Source organism: Nothoprocta perdicaria, unplaced genomic scaffold (genome assembly GCF_003342845.1).
Source record: "Nothoprocta perdicaria isolate Ctin4 unplaced genomic scaffold, notPer1 scaffold_76, whole genome shotgun sequence".
Lineage (NCBI taxonomy): Eukaryota > Metazoa > Chordata > Aves > Tinamiformes > Tinamidae > Nothoprocta > Nothoprocta perdicaria.
The window spans coordinates 2,702,606-2,715,477 of NW_020456043.1; the positions used below are offsets into that span (position 1 = coordinate 2,702,606).

At 47.2% G+C, this 12,872-nt stretch overlaps 1 protein-coding gene across 1 annotated transcript in view; it reads left to right on the forward strand.

Moving 5' to 3' along the window:
* Window positions 1-12,537: 12,537 nt before the first annotated feature.
* MDGA2 (MAM domain containing glycosylphosphatidylinositol anchor 2) overlaps window positions 12,538-12,872 on the forward strand; it is a 160,082-nt gene continuing 159,747 nt past the window's right edge. The window contains exon 1 of the mRNA XM_026051505.1: window positions 12,538-12,606. Within this exon, the coding sequence (XP_025907290.1) occupies window positions 12,538-12,606 (69 nt within the window). The remainder of the gene's footprint in view (window positions 12,607-12,872) is intronic.

Here is a 12,872-nt window from a genome sequence, read left to right on the forward strand (position 1 = left end):
CTCGGGGAGCAGTGCGGGGCTGCAAGGGCTCTTCCGAGTCCCAAGTGCAATGTTTGGTCGTGGCAGGTGGTATCATAATTTATTAAACTTAACTGAAAAGCTGTTTCATCTCTTGTCTCCATTCCTGTTTCCTCCCCTAGGGTGATATTCTGGTACCTTCTGGGCTGCCCRGAAAGCTTCCAACTTCCATCCTAAACTAACTTTTGATTGATTATTGTTTGATCTGACATGATAGAGGGGATTTCTTTCAGTTTTCCTCTCCTTGACACATTTGTGGGCAGTAATTGCCCCTTCAATAGCTGCTTTGCTGTCTCACAAGATAAAGCCTTTAGTTGTTCCCTTTAAAATGGGTTGTGCCTCTCCTTGGGTGTATAACTAGCCAGTGACTGCCTTGCTCCTGACTAGTACGAGAAACCGAGCGCTTGCACCTCTCCATCTCTGCTGGAGAAGTGTCCGTTTTCTGGAACCGGGGGCTCCCTGTGCCTGTTCCCTGGCTGTCTCGGATAATCGCTCTGCGCTCAATAAATACCCACCTCTCTGTAGTTGATGAGCTGCCAATTTCTAATGGAATTACTCATTATTAGTCCCTAAGCCCGTGGCCTTGCACTCTCTGCTGTTAAATTCCRTCCTGTTAGTTTGCTGTGGTCCTTGGGGCCCATCCGTTCCTCGGCGAGGAGACCTTCCTCCTCCTCGGACGGCTCCTGCCCGTGCTGCGCGCGCTGCCGTCGGCACGCGGGCCGCCTCTTAATCCGACTCATTACCACTAATACAYGTGCACTTAGTGCTGTAGTTAGGCTGCTCTAGAAGCCTCTTCTAGCCCTGTTACTGCTTGTAGCCTACTCCTGTCCCACCCCACAGCTTCTCTAGTGTGACCAGCAGCTCTCTGGGTGGTGGTTCCATATTCTTCTCTCGGGAGTAGCTGCCTACAAGTCATGTAGGCTGAGAGCAGGACTCTGGCTTGCTGACAGTAGCAGGGTAGCTAATACTGCCTCATGTTGCTGTATTATCGTGTGTATTTATGACCTGTTTTATAGCCTTTATCTCGGCAAATCTGGGTTCTAATGTGATTATCCTGAAGGGCAAGGTCAAAAACATGTTCTTGTTGACCTCTGATAGAAACTGTGGTTTGTGACAATTGTGTATTATATAAAGAGTGCAGAATACCATGTGGGTTGCTAAATGTTGCCCTGAATTTTTAGGTCCTTTTGACAATTGGATTATAATCTGTTTCTCCTTCAGTGTTTCATGACACTTGTGTTAGTTTTAGGATTATTGAAACCAAGCTACCAGACCTAAAGCAAATTGAGTCAGAGTGGAGCATTTCAGAAGATGTGTTGCACACAGAAATAAAATAGTGTATCACTGATTTCGGGAGGGCAGAGAAGTTCTGAATGTTTTATGAGCAAATCCATCTCCCTTGGGGAGAAAAATCAAATGACTTAATATGTGATACGTATTTGGAAGCATTCAGTGCACCTTGTACAGTCTTTGAGCAGCCAGAGGTGGCCCCAAGGAGTATGGTGGCCGTGGACAAGACAGTCCTCTTGTTCCCCAAATGGACACTTGGGATGGCTGGTGGGCATCCTGTGCTGTGGAACCCTGCCCTGTGCTAGTTTCTGTAGCACATAAGTTTGTGTGGCTTTACAGAGAGAGTTAAGAATACAATTATTGGACTTCCTATTAACAGGATGAGTCTCCTTYCTCAGTGAAAGGAAGGCTAATGGCCCACCCCTTTTAATATCTACTTAATGATACTGCCTCATTGTAGAACCCCTATTGATCTCTTAACATGTTTTTGGGGAAGAGTCTCAACATTTTCATCTGGGGGAGGGAGATATATTTCTTTTGGGGGAGGGAGAGGAGCAGGTATTTTTCTATTACTATTCTATTCCTCTCTTGCTAGTTGGGTTGCAAAAAGGGTGACCTCTCATGGGTCTTCTGCAGGCCCTAGCAGTGGGTAAAGCAGAGGGACATACATTGGCACCTTAAAGAGAACAGGGGTGGCTGAGAGCTGTGTGCCTCCCTGTTTTCCCAGTTGTCTCATGACAAAATAAATTAGGAGGAAGAAAGCTTGGATAGATTTGTATTCCTCAGCCTCATTTTAGCAGTTATTGGCTAATAAACTCCAACTGAGTTCTCATTCACAGATGTCACTCTTTGTCCTGATGGCAGGTGATTTGCCTATGGAGCACACTTTATTTGTGACAGCTGTAACAGAAAAGATTAAAGGCACCATTCATTACTCTTGTGTTCTTTCATATAAAGTTGATTGCCTTTTTTTCTCCTTCCCCTCCTCTCATTCAATTACCTTGGTGTGTGTGGATGAAAATCACAGGGGGTAGAGGAAAAGTTTTGSTTTTGCTAAAGTATCCAACGCTTTGTCTCAATCTGGCTCACAAATTGGAGCCTAAACGAGCTTGGGTCTGCAGGCTGCCTTTGCTTCAGTCCTTCAGAGGCCTCCATGCAGTCTGGGCTGTGACAAGACATGGGGCTGGTGAAGCTGTTGGAGACAGTGTTATTGGTGGCTTTAACTCTTCCAATTTTAATTAAATTGGAGAGGGGTGTCAGYGTGTTGTCTAAAAGCCCAAGTAGTTAGCTGAATTACTCTTTGGTTAACTTTGTAATAACTAACTCATTCACAGGGCCTGATCGGGAGCCTATTGAATTTAATGAGCTGTTCTGCTTGCTCTTCTCTTTCTGATTGCTAATTGTATGTAAACAGCTCTTGGTCATCACAAATTTGTTTATTTGCAATTATTTGCAGATTAATTTTGGTAATTCACTTCTTGAGCACACAGTGCTCAGCACTTGAATTGGGTGATTTCAGTTGGCCACGTTTGTGGCTTAGACCTGTGTTCTGTTTCCATAYCTTGACTGAACGTAGGTTTTGGAGTAGGGGCTCTTTTGTGGCATCCTYGTAGACTTGTTCAAAACCTCCTTTTTTGTGTGTTACTCATGGCTAAGCTCACAAGAGCTTCTGGCCTGCTACCCTGCATGGGATCAAAGCTGTGCTTGGTGTCATATGAAGATGTGCAGGTGCTCAAGTGTCTGAGAGGGYGAGGGGTCATGCAAGTTGGTAGTGTGGGAGCAAGCTGTGGGCTTCATGACCCACCTCATCCTGCTGCGGGTCTGTAGGATCCCAAGGAGCCMACACTGAAGTTCCTCCCAAGCACACATGCTCCAGAATGAGCGTCTTGGGTCTGCAGTTTTCAGCCTGGAGAGCTGGAATGACTGGAAATCTGGACAGGGAAATTCTGCCATCAGGTGCTGATTCCTGGCAAAGCTGGTGGAGGCGCTGCTAACAGCGAGACGAGATGGCAGTTCTGCTGTAGATGCAGCAAGCTGCTCACTTGAATAGCACCTTGTCATCAAAGATAAAAAGTAGTGAAAATTGGTTCAAAAATTTTTTTTTTGTCGTTTGACTTCTGCCTGCAGACTTTGGGATGGGATAGGCTGTTAAACTTCTGAACTGGTCATATCTACAAAGATGCATATCCTAGTGATTCGTGTTAAGTCTAAGTGCTAAGTCTGACACTCTCTGTGGAGACTTCTGGAGCTGCCCTCAAGGAGGGCAAGGTTGGTAGACATCAGCTGTGACTGAACAAGTTCAGGTGTGTTGCTTGGAGGAAGAGGGGGCACAAACAGTTTCTAGATGTGTGTMAGTGGCTCCTGTAATATGCTGGATGCCAGGATAGAATCTTCTAATGGTTTGCAATAACCTGTGCCTGGGTGGGTTGTACAAGGCGAGGAGCAGAGGCATTTTAAACCAGGCTCAGCTCGAGAGCAGGCTCAGCAGCGCTTCCGAGAGATGAGAGGCTGTAAAACACTGTGGAAACACTGCAGAGAAAAGGATGGGCTGAAATGAGTCCATGCTTGGCTGCTTTAGTGGGAAGAGGAAAGTATAGATTTCTGCTGCCAATAAAAGCCCAAGCAGAGCACTGAATGTGAGCAGYTTAAGGGTTTTCTGTATTAACACCTAATATTAACACCTAATACRCTTCTAGTCCGGAAGAGCTCTGCAGTTGTCTTGTGTGTTGTGAGTTTGGCCCCAGTGCACGAGGGGGGAGCAGAGCCCAGGGCAGGGACACCCTGCAGCCCGATGCTGCTCTCGCACCCGTGCAGGAGCRCCCCTAAACCCTGCCCTTAAATCCACGGGTGAGGCGAGGGGCACTTTGCCATGGAGCAGGGTCCAGCCCTGAATACCCTGCAGGTATTCACCCACCGTGTAGGGTGGTGGGTGAGTGTGCACCATTCTGGTTCAATTCTCCTTGGCTCCCTTGGGTGTTTCTAGCCTGCTGTGAGCAGGGTTGCTTAGGCACCTCTTCCTGAGAGGACAAGCATTAATATGGGTGCTCTTCTCCAAAGATGTGGAGCAGCTGGAGAGAACCATGAGAGCGTCCTGCCCAGCCCTGCCTGGTGTGTGAAGGGACACCATGGTCCAGCCCAGGAGCTCTGTGCTCCCAGGCCATCTCCTTTCTGCCCTGCTTGGTCTGCAGCAAGCAGCAGCTTCCCACCTTCTGCCCTACCTGTAAGGGAGAAGAATGGGCTGTTTTGTGAAGATCTTTGCAAGCCTATCCTCCTCAYGTGCTGCTCAAGGTTTGGGCCCAGGCACAGTCTGGGTATGGACGTGGCAGGGACAGGACATAGCGGTCACTAGAACRTGGACAGACTGGCTCCTTCGGGAGGTGGAAGCCCATGGAGACTTGGCTCTGCTGTGCTGAGGAGGCTTCCTGTTGAGGTTGGTGGGAGCGGGACAAGAGCCAACACGTGTGAAGGGACGTTGCCCCAACACGTGCAGGCAGCGAGGCTGGTGTGCTGTGGGAAATCTCCCATGTTCTGGGTGACGATCCCTGGCTTCCCCCCAGCCTGGGGTGCTCCGGGATGGTTGGCACTGGTGGCTCAGAGGGGACCATCCCTTCTAAAGGACTCTTTGCATGGCAGATCTATAGCGGGTGTCAGGCAGGCTTTGCCTCTGGGAAGGCACACAGGGAAACGTGTTGGGAATCGTGGCCCTGTGGCATTAGCAGCGAAAGGGCCGAGTCCACAGAGCCCATGCTGTTGGCCCCTTGGTTTTGGGCAGCTTTGTGAGCTCTGTGGGGTGTCTCCACGCTGCTTGCATGGCACTCCTGTGTGATGTAGCATCAAAAACACATTTTTATCTTTTTTTTTTAGTTCTTTAACAGCAGATGTCAGTCTGGACAACTTTTTCAGCTTAAGAGTAACCTCACTTGATTTAGATTGACTCAGAGCTGACTTGAGATAAACTAGTCTAAGCCGTATCAAGCATCTGTGCTGCTACAGAGTCACCACTTCTTTCTTGCCTTATTCTGTCCCTCCTTTCACCTGCTTAGCGCTCTCTTTAGAATACAGAGCATTTTTCAAAGTTGTTTTTTTCTCTTCCCTCATTTTATGGACCCTTTAGAAAAGAAGACCCTGGAGTAGACTTCAGGGAAAGAGCAAATTGTGAAGCAAGTCTGGATCTCAGCCGAATCGGTTGCAATGCCAGCCAGAAGCATTGATCTCCCATGAGCTGTGGGACCTGAAGCAGGGAGAGCTGAGGAAACCTATGGAAACCTTGCTGAAATCTGACATGAACACCCTTGGAGTGCAAGGGAAGGCTGCACCTTGTCTGGTGGCYGTGCTAGACATAGAAGGCTGTATTTCCATCCTGTTTATGCCAGTTTTACTTTATTAACACTTTATTTGTGATTTTTGTAAATCACAAAAGAACAAGCCCTTCATTATTAAGTAATTTAAAATACCTTACACTGTGTTATCTGACCCTCACAATGATTCTGAAATAGTCCTTCATCCCCTGGCATGTGCAAATAAAATAGGACTCTATTGCAAAAAGTAGATGGCTTGTATTTTTATTGCTTCCCCACGAGCATCCTTTGAAAATGTCATTAGATCAAATTAAATGTTGCCGTAGCTGAATTATTATTTTTTTAAAATGCAAATTTGACTTTGGCTTAAACAAAAAAAGGCTTGTCTCAAGTTTCTTTTTTTCCAACTGAACCCTTTCATCCTTTCTAAGGGTATAAACAATTCTGAATTAGTTTTACGTTGGAAGAGAGCGAGGTTTCCTCCTGGATATCTTCTCCCCCTAACCAGACCAAGGTTGGATTCCTCGAGGCTTCAGCAGGATGGAGAGAAACCCACTGGAGGGAAGGCTGCCGTGTCTGGGAAGTCTATTTTAATTGAGCAGACAGGGCAACCTGCTGCTCTTCTCCGTCTTGCTGCTTCATTTCCTTTTTGGGCTTGGTTAATGCAGACCCATCTGCCGAGTATTTAGTAGTCGCAGCAGCCTGATCAGCRCTGAGGTCTGCTTCTGACAGGTCCTGCACACGTTAAATAGGGGGAAATATCTTGTTCCTCAGCTTTTCAGCAGGGATTTTGAGGACTGACTGGAGAGTTAGAAGAATAGTTTTGTGCAAGTATTTGGGCAGCCTGGGTGGATACAGGGGTACTYGATCTTCTGCCTGTTTCTGCAGTTTTAGGAGGCTCATAAGGGGCTCATCAGTGGTGACCCATGTAAGAAAGCAGTGATATTGGAGATGAAGGAACAGCAAGAACAAGGCTGCCTGTTTTCTTGGTTTGGTTTTTGTCTCCAGTAGCTGCAGCATCTGTTCTGGGAGCTCCCAAAGGACATGGTTGCAGGGGGACCTGCCTCATGCCAGGTCCTCTCTGCCTCCTGTCCCCAGCAAAGAACATTGCTCCAGAAGTAGACAAAACCTGCAAAAACCTCCTCTCATGGTAGTATTTCTTGGCCATGAAGCTTCTTCTAGTAGCAGCCCCTTGGGCTGGTGACACCATAAGCCTGCTGTCCCATGGCATCTCCATGACCCAAGGTGGCAGCGGCTCCTCCCGGGCTCTGGGAGCTCTGGGAATGGGGAGCGTGGTCCCCATGTGCTCGCCAAGCTGCCCTTCGTGCAGGTGGGAGTTGGTGTTTCCTTTGCTGTTGTGTTTTCCCCTATGGTTGAATATCACTTGATCAAAGCATTTGACATTCCTTGAGCAGTACTCTAAACTGTCCTTGTGTCTCTGCCTTTCTCTGGGRTTTTGGGGCTCATATTTACGTATGGTGAAGTGTTAAGCCGTTTGGCTCTTCCTCTTCATATTAAATGGATGCTTATGAAATCAGCTATAATTTAAAATATAAAACTACAAAACCCTTCTGTGACTTGTGAGAACCTAGTTAATGAGAAGGATATTAGGATGCCATGTTCTTATTTCTTGAGGTTGGAAGAAGAATTTATGCCGTCATTATTTTTATTATGAACATTTTAAAGCATATGTGGATATTTGATTATTGAGTGCTATCTTTAGCTGTTCCAATTAATTTCAAATGCAGGGAGTCCATATAATCTGACAGTTTGCTGTGCTGAGAAATGTATTAAGGGTAGCTTATGGTACACTAATTAAGAGTGCATTTAAAGAGCCAATAATCTAATAGTTTTGCAGAAATCTGCTTATGTTATTTCTTTCCATTTTCATTTCATTTCCTAAGCATTTTGTTTTGGAGCTGACAGGAACAGTGTAAGGGTGAGATTGTCAGCAGCTGACAATCAAAGTGCTCCTGCTGAAGATGTTTGGGCTGTGCTGGATGGTGCCGGCTGAGGAGATGCTCCCAGCTCAGCCTCTAGAACAAGTCTATTGTGGCTGCTTATGTGCAGCTCTTGCCTGTGTATTGGAGTCAGTTCTGCAACCAGGAACTTGCTGCTTTGCCTGGAAAAATACTCCAAAAGAACCGAGACCTGGCTCCCATATAAGTGCTCTTTGTGACAGATTCAAGGAAAGAAATGTGACTGGAAATACCATGGCTGTCACCAGAATCAACTCTGAAAATGAAGCTTCCACTGGGAAGTTTCATATGAAGCTCTCTTTGGGTACTAGACTCTGCAAAATATTTTACGATGATATTATCCCTGATAGTATCAAAATAATAAAGGGACACTTGTATTTTGAAGGTAAGATCAGCGACCAGCACCAAGTACTGAAAAGAGCTCAGTAATKCCTCTGTTGCTATTACAGTGCTAGACTCTGTGGAGGAGACTCGTCATATCTGTCACTTTAGCTCAGTTTTTACCCAAAAGTCATGGCAGGCAGATGCTGCTTACTCATTACTCCTCTGTTAAAAATGTTTTAAGCTCTAATTAAAAAGAGAAGGAAAAAAAACATACTGATTGAAGTTCTGCAGGGAAGAAAAGTCAGTAAAAAATTAATCACAATGTTGTGGATTTTGAAGTGAATGCAGAACTTGGATTCTGATGGAGAAAGGTGGGGCTTTTTTTGTTGTTCACCAACACCATGTGTTGAAGCACATCTCCCCCCAGGAGCAGGAAGGAGGGCAGTGTTTGCTCCAGCATGGCCAAGGGAAAGGCTGAGCTGCTGGAGCAGGAGGACAGGGCAGTCCCGCTTTTTGCCCTCACTTTCCACCTTGSCTTCCCCTAGGACTGGAACAAATAGAACAGCTCATGACTGTAGGTGTCTTGACCTTCCTTGCCCATTCGATGACACGCGAGCTCTGCCTCTGTGTCGGGCTGTCCTCAGAGCCCCTTTGGTGACGCAGGGCCTGCAGCTCGGTTTCTTCTTGTGCGTCCTGCGTTGAACTGGTGATGGGCTCCGCAAAGGAGGCTGTGAAGCCACACASAGGGGTGGCCGGCTGAGCTGCGTAGCAGGGTTTTCCTCTTAAACCACCACCCGAGGGCTGTGTGAGCGAGCTGGTGTCACCTTGGCAGGATCTGTCACCTGCTGGGGCTGCAGCCGGGGGCATGGAGCAGACATCCTCACGGTGGGAACCGAAACAGGCCTTTTTTTGTATGGTTATTAATTAAAACAAGGATGGGGAGCAGACTGGTCATGGTGTTTGCAGGTTAATTCTTCAGGGATGGTAAATGTTGGGCTCCTTACGTTCTTACACAATGTGGCGCATCTTGTGCTGTTTAACAGAGCTTGGCYGTTTTGGGGTGAATTTTTGGAGCTCTTGTTTTTTTTGTTCCTTTTAAATTCTAGCAAGGGCAGAGGCCAGCCTCAGTGATGGGCACTGTGGAACTATTTGAATTTGTCTTGGTAATTAAAAATGAGTTCAAAAATAGCTTTCTAGCAACTTTTAAGAGAACTCGTCCTCTCTCTCCCCATCAAATGCCTTTTGCAAGAGTGTTAGGCCATTCCTGAGCTGAAGTCTCAGGTTGTTTTGACCAGCTTCCTTATCAGCGCCATGTCAGAGGTGTGTTTTTATTTCTTGTCTGCAGAGTTTAATGCYGGTGGCGTGGCTGTCGGTCACCTGCCGCAGGTTGGGTTAGCCAGGCTGACCCTGGCCAGGAGGGATGAGCAGCGTTCCCCCTCCAAACACTTAATGGGTTTGCGGAAACCCTTCATGGAAGGAGCAACTCGTAATGAAACTTAATGGCTAATTGTGCTCYGTTAATAAAACTAGCAATGTCATCAGGCCCTGCAAAAGGGCCATAAACAATAACACCCAACTTAACACTGCCCAAGCACCAGGGCGGCAGTGTAATAATTTTCCCCGTTAATTCCTATTGATTTGTTGATGATGTGTTGATGTCTGCTGGCAGTAAGTCACAGGAGTGCTGCTAGCTGGCTCGGCTCTCTGAAGATGCCACCTATCCAATGGCACGTTGGTCCTGAGCTAGTAGTTGGGCTTCCCAAGGGAACGAAATCCATAGGGAAGTGACTTCTGTTGCTGCCGGGCTGTCTATCTGCCCGTCTGCATCCCAGGTAATTTTGAAGGATTGGGAATTTCAGGAGTGGGCTATGCAGTGTTGGGAAGATTCCTGGAGAGCTGCTGGACAGGCCCTATCTGGAGGGATGCTTTGATGCCCTTAGCATGTCTGTGGAAATCCAGGCTGTTTGGGCTTTTATTTTCAGCAGTTTTTAACTTTCTGCTTGGCTTTTACAAGCCCAGCTCATGGGATTGAGACATGAGCTTTTAAGAGGTGTCTGAATTTTGTAACAGCAGAGAAATCGGTGAACCTTAAATGGCAAACCAATAAATAAACAAACAGTTCAATCCTTTTAATGTAATCAGCAACTAGTGTAGGTTGTGCAGCACAACGCTTGAATCCATGGGTTGGCAGTGGATTGATGCCGATGGAGAAGCTCTGAGGCACGAGGCCAGGGTAGGATGGGATATCCCTGGATTCGCACTGGCCTGGTGAAATTGTGGAGCTGATATGAAAATGAGTGTTTTTCTTGGCACTAGCATTTTAGGTTTACAGCATTAGCAGGAAACAAGCGCTAAGAAATAACGTGAGCGTTGACAGTACTTGGAGTACTGGATCGGGAGGCTCCTTGCTGCATGAGATGCAGCATACTCCAGTCATCCGTGTTACTCCTACATCCAGGATTGCAGATCTCAAAACAAAGATTCTCTAAGTGAGGTGTGCTGTACTGTAGTGCAGGAAGCAGTTTTAATCTTCTGAATTAAAATAACTTCCAGAATATTTCCTTTTCTGCAAGGCGGCTTGTTTTCTGTGCCCACTGTGCAACAGCTACCAAGATCTGTGCTATTTCACAAGAAATGCAAGTTCCCTCTTAAAAAGCTGTTTATTCTTAACACCACAAAGCAGTCTTTTTCTTTTACTTTCATGTATGGCTGTGTGTTTTCAAATTCCTCGTTAATGTTAAATTACCCTTTTCCAGCGGGGGAGCTCAAAGGAGGCCATTCCAGAGGCCTGTTTCATTCCCAGTGAGGTGAGTCCCAAAGCCGAGGCCAGGCTGGGCTCCTCTCGGGATGGAGCAGAGGGGTCGCTGCCCTTGGCAGCTCTTGTGCCGTGTGTTTTACGGCACCTGTGGCACTTGCCCTCGTTTGGGACACCTTCATGAAGGGTGTTTGGAGCAGCCGAGGGCTCTGTGTGTCTTAGGTTTGTAACTCAGGTGAGATGCAGGGACATGTGGCAATGTCATGTCACTAGGTGCCAGCATCTCCAGGCTCCATAGCACATCCCAGCCAGTCCTGATGGCTGYGGGATGGGACGGGAGCTGGAGGTGGGTGAATATTCTGCTCATTTGGACCAGCAGCCCACAAGAGCCTTGGCCGTGACAGTGGGGACGGGAGGCTGTGTGAAGCAGGGAGCGAAGGGCCGGAGTCCACAGACCCTGGGCTTGCCTGGTCCCRAGCAAGGTCTCGTTGCATCTTCCACCTACAGCGTTGGATCTTCCTTCTCCTGCCCCTAAGTCCTCCTGTGGCTCCAGTCACAGCCTCAACGTTCTGGAAGTTCAATTTTCCTAACAGGAAAGTGGCCCCTGCCATTTTCTGTAGGGATCCAAGGCCAGTTTCTTTAGTGTTATAAATATATACATGTACATATGCATGCAGTTTCTTCAGTGCTGAATCCATCTGCTTCGTGCTGTTTACCATGAATTCCACTATCTGTTTCTTCAGTTAAAACATGTGAGACGTGTTTTGTCTAAGTGTGCAAGTGGGAATGATGGCTAAAATTTCAGGTTTCATTTTTGAGGGGAGTTTTTTGGTTTTCATGCATCTGTGCTGTTTTGGGTGGGGGAAAGTCAACATATTGGCTGTTCCGAGCATACAGTACTAAGTAAGGCATATTTACTGCTAGACTATCCTACCGTTGAAGCAGGTCTGGCAGCATCATCTGTTTTATGATGCCAGGAACAACAAAGTGTTGTCTCAATTAAGCCTGTCACTTGTAGATCATTGCTCTGCTTATTTTGGGAGATTCATTGAACCCACTGCCTGAAATCTGTGGGTTGAAAACTACTTGAAGAGCAACTTGGAGAGAGGGATGGGAAAGGTAGTGTAGGAAGAGTTTAGTCTGCTTTTTGTCTTGCATAATTTCCCCCAAATTGCTGTGATTTTGGACAGATGCTATGTTTATTGCATGCAAAGGATCTGTCAACCCAGCACACTGAAAAATAACCAAGAAATGACAGTGTCATTATCTCGGCAGATCTGGAGATGGCAATTTGGAGGTATTGATTTCAGAGCCAGTGCTTTTGCACAGGGAAGTTGGAGGGTACCATTCGTGTGGCGTGGGGAAACATGCCTAGTGGGACAGGAGCTTTAATGCCAGTGTCAAGGCTGCCACGCAGAAGYGAGGGCCTTGTTTAGGGAGGGGAAGCACGGGGGGATATTCTCTTCCTCAGAAACCTCATCCTAGTCCTGCGCCAGGAGGATTTTGTCCTGCTGCTGGTGTTTTGGGCAGTTCAGTCCTTGTTTCCTACTCAATAGACRGTCTGTCACCATGAGGGTGGCCCAACTGCATCCATGACTGCAGAGCAGTTCCCTATATTATCCTCATTTTTTTTTTGTTGTTGGTTTGTTTTGTTTTTGAGAACAATATCTTGGCATCCAAAATGTCTTAATCTTATTGGAGGGTGCACTCTGGCAATCCTGCAGCATGGAGAGGAGCAGTCTGTCTCCKTGAATTGAGTTAGCTCACTGTGAGGTGCAAAAGAAAGAGCAAGAAGTAAATCAGGAGACAATTTCCTCTAGTCTCTGCCAGGAAATTATTSTTGGCTGTTTGTCACCTGCAGAGGTGATACACGATGGTGACCCAGCAACACCAGTTGCGTTGGGAGCTCTTTGCCCCTGCAGACGTGGCAGCAGTGYCACAGGTATCTCTGATAAGCCAGGACAACAGGGATGTCCACCCTTAAGCCTGGCTCCCAGCTGAGCTCTGCTCCAGTACAGATTAGGGGTGGACCTGCTGGAGAGCAGYCCCGCAGAGAGGGACCTGGGTGTCATGGTGGACGACAAGTTGACCATGAGGCAGCAGTGTGCCCTGGTGGCCAAGAAGGCCAACGGGATCCTGGGGTGCATTAAGAAAAGCGTCTCCAGCAGGTCGAGGGAAGTGATCATCCCCCTCTACTCAGCCCTGGTG